This window comes from Hordeum vulgare, chromosome 4H, assembly GCF_904849725.1.
Source record: "Hordeum vulgare subsp. vulgare chromosome 4H, MorexV3_pseudomolecules_assembly, whole genome shotgun sequence".
NCBI lineage: Eukaryota > Viridiplantae > Streptophyta > Magnoliopsida > Poales > Poaceae > Hordeum > Hordeum vulgare.
In genome coordinates, this window is record NC_058521.1 from 345,124,580 (window position 1) to 345,133,038 (window position 8,459).

At 50.3% G+C, this 8,459-nt stretch overlaps 1 protein-coding gene across 1 annotated transcript in view; it reads right to left on the minus strand.

Annotated features, from left to right (window-relative positions):
* Positions 1-3,551, minus strand: part of LOC123448595 (receptor protein kinase TMK1-like) — a 42,389-nt gene extending 38,838 nt beyond the window's left edge. Inside the window, exon 1 of the mRNA XM_045125545.1 lies at positions 1,225-3,551. Coding sequence (XP_044981480.1) covers positions 1,225-3,451 — 2,227 coding nt within the window. The 5' untranslated portion in view covers positions 3,452-3,551. The remainder of the gene's footprint in view (positions 1-1,224) is intronic.
* Between the last annotated feature and the right edge of the window lie 4,908 nt (positions 3,552-8,459).

Below are 8,459 nucleotides of genomic sequence, written 5' to 3' on the forward strand. Positions count from 1 at the left end.
CATAGAAAGGATCAGGACAGGAGAAAGGCCGGCGGACAATGGTATGTGGACTCGCATGGCATGAGAAACACATAATATTGACGGATTTGATGGACGCAACGAAAATTATAGAAAACTTAGAATCTAAAAAGTACACATGAACTAGATGACTGACGGGAAAAACTATCAACGGTGACAACGGAGGTAGCTACGGGAAAGAGCTAACACATGAAGCAGCAAGCATGTAGGCAAGCAACACGTGGTAACAACAGGAGAGTAAAACGCCAATCACCACGCAGCTATGCAAGCAATGTGGAACATGAAAACAAGCAGGGGAGCAACATGCAGGAAATCATCAGACCAAGCCCACGGCGGCCTACCAGCAGCGACCAGGCAAGTAGCTTTGCACGGGCGGCGGCTGGATCCCACGAGCGGACGTACATGCACTGGCTTGGAGGCGCGCTGCGACATGACGACACGTCCGCGTAGATCGATTTGAGCGGCGGCCGGGAGGGAGTTGACCTGCAGCAAGATGAGAGCCAGGCCCACAGCAGAGGAGAGCGTCGGCCAGGAGGGTGACGAGACAGCCCAGCAGGACGATGCCACAGATGTGTGGGATGTCCAGCAGCGAGGTAGAAGGGGTAGCAACGGCTCGGAAAGAGCAACGTGGTAGGAAAGATAACGGCCAGCGAGAGAAGGCAACAGCGACAGAATAGAAGATTGGATCGGGAGGGCGAGTTGCGGCGCCCGAAAAAAATAACCTAAGCTCTAATACCATGTTAGGATAGCAACTTATCTCTATTGAAGGCCCAGGGGGCATATATATATTACACAAGACTTGAGGTGCAAGGAAAGTAAACATAGACTAATAGGACTCCTAGACTAATACTAATACTTCCTAACACTAACCTCATCTAATTTGGAAGATAAGGAAATAGCCCTACTTCTGACATATCCACTTCCAACTTGAGTTTGGTATTTAACTCAAAGAAAAAGCACATATCTGACTATTAAGACACCTATATTACAGTTCTAAGTGGTAAGGCACCTAGTAGGAAGTGCCAAGCATTTGTGTCTAATGCAAAGTAACAATCCTAATTCCATAATAACATGGTGCTGACTAGCAAAGAGAACAGAATGTTATTCGAACAAAAAAATTGAAGAGTGATGATACAAGAAACTTGTGCAAGACAAATACAGATTGGTACTTGAGAATGAAAGATAAGCAATGAGAAATGCACATACTAGCGTATTCAGGCGCAAGGTATCCAAATGTCCCTGCCACCCTTGTCATCATTGATTTGTCTGTGTCATTAGCAAGCTTGACCAACCCAAAGTCTGATACCTTGGCTCTTAAATCCTGGTCCAGCAGTATATTGGAAGGCTTCAGATCCCTATGGATGAAAGTCTCTTGTGCCAAGCCATGCAAATATTCTATCCCCCTCGCAACATCCAAAGCTATTGTCATTCTCTGTGTCCATGTAAGAGGAGTATAACCACTCCGCTGAAGATCACACAGGTGCTCACGCAATGTTCCACCAGACATATACTCGTAGACCAGGAGCCTCTCGTAGCCATGGGTACAGTACCCAAGTAGTCCAACCAAGTGTCGATGCCTTACTTTCGTAAGCACATCAATCTCAGCCATGAACTCTTGCTGCCCTTTAGTCCCCATAGTGCCACTGTCACACCTCTTCACAGCAACCAACCTCCCATTGAGCTTCCCCTTGAAGACCACCCCAAACCCCCCTTTACCTAAAATACAGTCCTCATTAAAGTTATCTGTGGCCTTTAGCAGCACTTCAATAGGCAATTGCATTCCTTGGGGCTCAAACAGATGAGTAATGTTTGCGCTACCAGCACTCACCTGGCTGTAATCAGCTGGAACTGCAGTATTCCCATTGACAATCCAATTTGTTCCAACCACCTGAATTTTCGTCATGTCAGATTCATCAGCAGACCCCTTTGATGTGACTGGCCTGAACTTCTCTGCATTCTTCTTCCTCCGATGATGTACCAAAAGCCCAACAATGATAACAAGGAGAACCACAGCTACAAGAATTCCAATAATCATGCCAGCATCCGGCTTCCATTTCAGTGCACCTGCAGAAACACTCTGGGAACCACTATCTGATTTCCCAAACTGGTTTCCGTCAGCCAGTACCTTGACTGAAGACTTAAACTTCGGCAGTTCACCATCGAGGCTATTATTTGAGACAATGAAAACTTTCAGGTTTGACATTGTCGTCAGAGTATCCGGTATCACCCCGGTGAGGTGATTATTTGAGAGATCTACCTTTCCAACACTAGTCAGGTTTGCAATAGCCGGCGATATCGTCCCTGAGAAACCACGATTGTGCAAATCAAAAATGCTAACATCCCCATTTGAGCATACAATACCAATCCAATTACCACATGGTGTGTTCCCATTCCACGTTTCCGCAAGTTCAGCTGGGTATCCAAACCCTGCGGCCACCGCAAGCAGAGTTGTAACCAGAGGATCACATGGCCCAGGCCTTGACTGACAGAACCTGCTCACCGTGTCAGCAGCGAGGTCTACATTTACACCACGAAAATCAGGCATCGGCCCCTGAAAAAGATTATTAGTCAGTGACACATTACGCAATGTCTTGATCTCATAGAGTGAGGCTGGCACCACACCAGTGAGCCTATTGTCCCTGACATTGAACGCCTCTAGCTGTGAGTTGCTAAAATCCGGGATTGGGCCCGTGAATTTGTTAGACTGGATCCACAGCAGCCTTAGGTTCTTCATTGCAGCAACAACATCAATAGACCCTGACAGCTTCCCATCCGACATCTGGTTGTTCAGCTGCAGACTCTCTAGGGCAATCAGCTCCGCCAGCCCGGCAGGGAGTCCACCAGTGAGGTTATTATATGACAGCCGTAGAGACCTTAATGACGACAGGTTGGCGAGAACCGTCGGGAAGGCACCCGCAATGGAGGCATTGGAGGCGGAGAAGGTTTCGAGGAAGGAGGAGCCGACAATGGCGTCAGGGACGGACCACGGCTTGAGTGGCAGGTCCTCCAGGCTGAGGTATTGCAGGGAGGGCAGGTCTTTGAGGAAGTCACTTGGGAGGGAGGTAAACCCATTGCCGTCGAGCACAAGGCGGGTGAGGTCGGTGCAGCCGGCGAGCGACGAGAAGTCGCCGTGTAGTGCGTTGCCCTGGAGATGCAACTCCTTGAGCGCAGTAAGGGAGGACAGGGAGGTGGGCAGGGTTCCGGTGAGGCCCATGTCCCCGAGGTCGATGGAGGTGACCCGGCCCGAGCCGCCGCGCTCGCAGGTGATGCCGTCGAAGACGCAGACGTCGCCGCTGGCACCCCAGGACGAGGGTGGGTTGGACAACAACTTGGCAAGGCCAAAGATGACGTCCTCATCGGCAGATTTTGCGGCGGCGACGAGGGAGGAGACGAGGAGGACGGCGAGAAGGATGAGGTGCAAATCCCTCCCCATGGCGGGTGGATTTTGTGGGGGGTGGGGGTGCTTTTTGGTTATGGTATTTTTGGCGACGAGGTGCTCCGTCCGCGTGCTTCTGTTTTCCTCTTCCCTCTTCCCTTCCTCTCTCGCCCTCTACCTTAGATCTCTCTATTTGTTTTGTTTTTCTGTGGCCGGCTCGACCGTCGTTGGATCCGTCCGCTGTTCACTGTTCGTTGGATCCATGTATTTTCTGCTCCTGAAGTATAATCTTCCTCCGTTCTTAAATATAAATATTTTTAAAATTTTATTTTTAAATATAAATATTGTTAAAGATTTCACTAAAAAAATATGTATTTTAAAATATGTCTACATACATCCTATGTAATTTGCTAGTGAAATTTTTAAAAAACTTATAATTAGAAGCGACGGAAGTAGAAGGACATGTGTGATGTTTATTCTCTGTCCTTTGTTTAGAGTAGAAATCAAACATCACATGAATAGAGCTTATGTATTTTCTCTAACACCTTCTAGAAAAAAGAATAATGGACCTTTTCATAATATCCTTCATTACTCATCATTTGCATATGAGATGAACAGATATTAACTATATTTGACATAAATGAAATAAAAGAAAATCTGCATGTGTGTAGTACGCATTGTGCATCCATAATAATTAAGGATGAATCCTTGCAAAAAAATATCAAAGATGAAGATATAACATCCATAAAAATGGCAAAAAGTTGTCGGCCTCGAACCCAACCTAGATCGATGAAGAAGAAGAAAAAGCACAATCATCGCGCTCACATCAAAGTTACTCTTTACCTGTATCTGCAACTGGTGTTGTAGTAATCTGCGAGCTACATGGACTTAGCGATCTCATTTTCAAAGGTATCAAGACTAGCAAAACTTAATGGGTGAGGTGTGGTTAAGTGGTGAGGCTGCAGCAAGCGACTAAGCATTTATTTGAAGTGGTTAACTTACGAGTACAAGAATAAGAGGGGGATGATCTACGCATAACGGACGTGAACTACTAATGATCAAATGAATGATCCTGACCACCTACTTACGTCAGACATAACCCACCGTGTCCTCAGTCGAAGAAAGGAACTCACGAGAGAGATAGTCACAGTTACACACACAATTGGCACATTTTAATTAAGTTTACTTCGGGTTTTCTAGAACCGGATGTTAAACAAAGTTTTCAAGTTTGCCACATAACCGCGGGCACGGCTTTCGAAAGATTTAACCCCGCAGGGGTGCTCCAACTAGTCCATCACAAATTACCACAAGCCGCATAGAAAGCCTCGATCACGAAACTCATGATCTCCTCGGATTCCTTAGTGGAAAACCTCAACTCTCAGATAGCCCAAAGCATCACCGGAATCCCGATGCACAAGATATTTCGTAAAAGGTAAAACAAGTCTAGCAAGGCCGCCCACGTGTTGACGAATCCGATAGGAGCCGCGTATCTCGTTGTGAGGACATGACCGGATGGGACTAGCTACAAGTAAAACAAAACCTCGAGTTTCCTCGTGGTGGCCCCGCGGGCAGCCCGTTTTGGACCAACACTCATGAGGAGCACTCGCCTTGGGGTCGATTAATTATCCACGGAGTGATCAAACCCTGTGCGGTTTGTTAGTTAATTAGGCAAATTTAGTACGTGTCGGATTTCGGGCTCCGCAAAACCCTAAAGATTCGAACTCAGGGATGTGTACGAAGATCTTTCACGGGCTCGCCTCACCTAACTCGCTGCTCGCTGGGATGGAAGAGAACTCACTCGATGGTGAGGAAGACACAGAACACAACAGTCTACCCAGGTTCGGGCCGCTGAGAAGCGTAATACCCTACTCCTGCTTTGGTGGATTGCCTCTCGTGGAGGTTGGTGGATGAACTAGTACAGTGTTCGAGGGCCTCCGGAGGCTAGGTGGCCTTTGTGTGGTGCCAGTGGGCGAATGAGTGGATCGGATCCCCCTATGAAGTAACCTACTCTCTCCATATATAGCGGCGGCCACGGTCCTCTTCCCTTATCGTTTTGGCGGGAAGGGGTCCCACAATGGCCAATTTTCAAGGGGGACATGGGGAACATGCTTCATTGTCCAAAAGTAGTATTCGCATGCAAAGTGGCTGTCGACGCAGCAGGGACGGGTCCAGGATGACGTTTGTCATGATGGCGGGCGGTGGTGGCCTTTTTGCACCAGAATGGAAACCTTTGGGAGATGCCTTGGAGACCTGCGTGCATCCTCGCCCCCTTTGCACTAAAGGAGGAACTGCACCGTCCTGCTTTCTGCTGCTCGCATGTCCTTCCCCCGCGTCATCCTGGACTCCTGAGGTCGGGCCTCGCCTCGGAATATCCGCCGCTCCGGAGGAGTCCTCGGGAGCCCCCCTGCAGGTCTTGATGTTCCTCCTCCTCGCGATGGCCTTGCCTTGAGTAGTGTCGGGCTTGTTGGTCTTTGGTTGATGAAGTGGGCCAACCCTGGGCCGGAGGAAGGCAGGTCTGGGTACCCCCATTCCCAGAATGCCGACAGTAGCCCCCGGGCCCAAGGCGCGCCTGGGCTGGCTTCTCGGCGAAGCCTTGAGGGAGGCATGAAGCGCCGCGGCCCCAAATGCATGCGGGCCAGGCGGCACACATGTCCAGCCGCCATGCGGCGACGCTCTCGCTCCCCGGGGCGTCCAGGGCGCACCAGACCACGAAAGCACGATCTCCAAGAAACGCGTCGGGCATCATTGTTACTCATTGAATGGCATCGGCGCGGCCGGCCTACGCCCAACGGCCCTCATGGACATGACTGATCGGTTGTCAGGTGAGGGGACGTGGGCGGCAATGCGCCTGCTGGCCCATCTTACGGCACCAGAGGGGCACGCAACGCTCGCGCTCCCAGGGCGCTTGGTGGTCGTGGTTTGCCTATAAATATGCCTGCCCATGGCAAGGGGGATGCACTGCGATCTTGAGCTTCCTCTTTGCTTCCTTTGCTTTGCCGAAAAGAACCTCTTATCCCCTTCATTTCTTCCTCTTCCATGGCATCTCCAGGAGGCGATCTTGGCAGGGGGAAACGCGCGGCTCCGTCCGCGCCCTCGTCCGCCCCGGGAGCAGCAGCGGAGGGCCCTCGGGGTCGTCGCGCGCCCCCCGCCGTTGGGCTCTGATTGATGAGTAAGTCCCTCATCTACACCCCCTTTCCTTGTTGCCCATCCGCTGCTTGGTGGTTGATCTTCCCTTTTCTCCAGAGCACCCGCAGCCAAGAAGCTCAAGCTCGGCGAGCTTCAGGAGGAGGCGGAGGGGCTGCGGGCTTAGCTCGAGAGTGCCGAGGCCGCCCTCCATGCCGCCCGCCAGGGAGAAGCGGAGTCCAAGGCGGAGTTGGTGTCGCTGTAGAGACAGGTCCAGGAGGCGGCCGACGCCGTTCAGGACACCCAGGACGAGGCGGCGTACGCCCGGATGATGGAGTCCCAGCGTGCCAAGCAGTTCGAGAGCATCGTGGGTCGGGCGGCACGCGTGACGCGTCGATTCGTGGGGAAATAAACTAAGTGGGTACTTGTCAAGACAGGTGAAAAGACCTCGATGACGCCTAGAGGGGGATGAATAGGCTATTTAAAAACTTCTTCAGATTTGGCTTGAACCTGATGCGAAAATAAACTAAGAGGGTACTTGTCAAGCACAAATCCTAAATGCACTAGGCACTGCAACATGTATCAACAACACGATCTACTAAGATGGACACGATGCAATTACTAACAAGCACAAGTAAGTTACACAAACTTACTTGAGCTATATCACACGACAAGTAGGTGAACAACACAAGATACTAGATCACACTATATCACACGATATATCAAGGGCTGCAAGTATGTACGTGTGAATATAGAGGGTATGCTTGAATGATTAATCTTGTACAAGAAATGGCCGACACAATATAATGAGCACAAGCAATATGCAATGTATGTATGCTCAAATAACACAAGTAAACCACAAGTAAGGAGTTAGGGTTAAGGATAACCAAGGTCACTGAGACGAAGATGTATCCCGATGTTCACTTCCTTGGAGGGAAGCTAGTCACCGTTAGAGAGGTGGATGTTACCACGAAGGCACACCAACGCCACGAAGGCTCACCCTATTCTCCCTTTGAGATAACACCACGAAGGCGTTTCTCAACCACTAGTGGTAAGCCTTTGAGGTGGCTTCCAAACCCTCACAAACTTTTCTGGGGGAAATCACACGGATTGATTCCTCTCCGAAGAACTCCTACCGCCTAGGAGTCTCCAACCTCCAAGAGTAACAAGATCACGGGGAATGCTCAAAACTTGCTCAAATCACAAATAGCTTGGGTTGAGAGAAGGAGAAGGAGAAGATCTATCTTTTGATTGGAACAACTCTCAAAGGGGCTCACAAATGCTCTTGGGATCTAAGATTTGGAGTGAGCAAATGTGTGTGAGGTGGAAATGTGTTCTTATGAGGATAAGGCTATGTTAGACCAACACTCTCACGAAGTGGGAGGGGGGTATTTATAGAGCGGAGAGAAAAAGAGTCGTTGGGGACACTTTAAGTCACACAGGGTCCGGACGTCCGACAGTTGTCGGAAGTCCGGGCGATCGCGAGGGGTCGGACGTCCGACAGGGGTCGGTCGTCCGGGGCCTGTAGATACGACTGAAACTATTTTGAATTAAACAGCGACCGGACGTCCGACAGGGGTCGGTCGTCCGAGGCCTGTAGGTGTGCCTGAACATATTTGAATTCATCAGTATACGGACGTCCGGAGTGGCCCGGAAGTCCGTGTTATACAACACAAGTTCTACTAGTGGTGGCTTCTGGATTTCCGATGAGTGTCGGACATCCGGTGGTCGGGCATCCGGAGGAAGCCGGATTTCCGAGATATAGTGCACACATTCTACTGGTGTTGAGTTCCGGATTTCCGGAGCCTGGCCGGACGTCCGGCCCTCGGGCGTCCGGAGGGAGTCGGATTACCGAGATATAGAACTCAACTTCTACTGGTGCAGGCTTCCGGATTTCCGGGACTTGGCCAGACATCCGGTCCTCGGACGTCCGGAGGGAGCC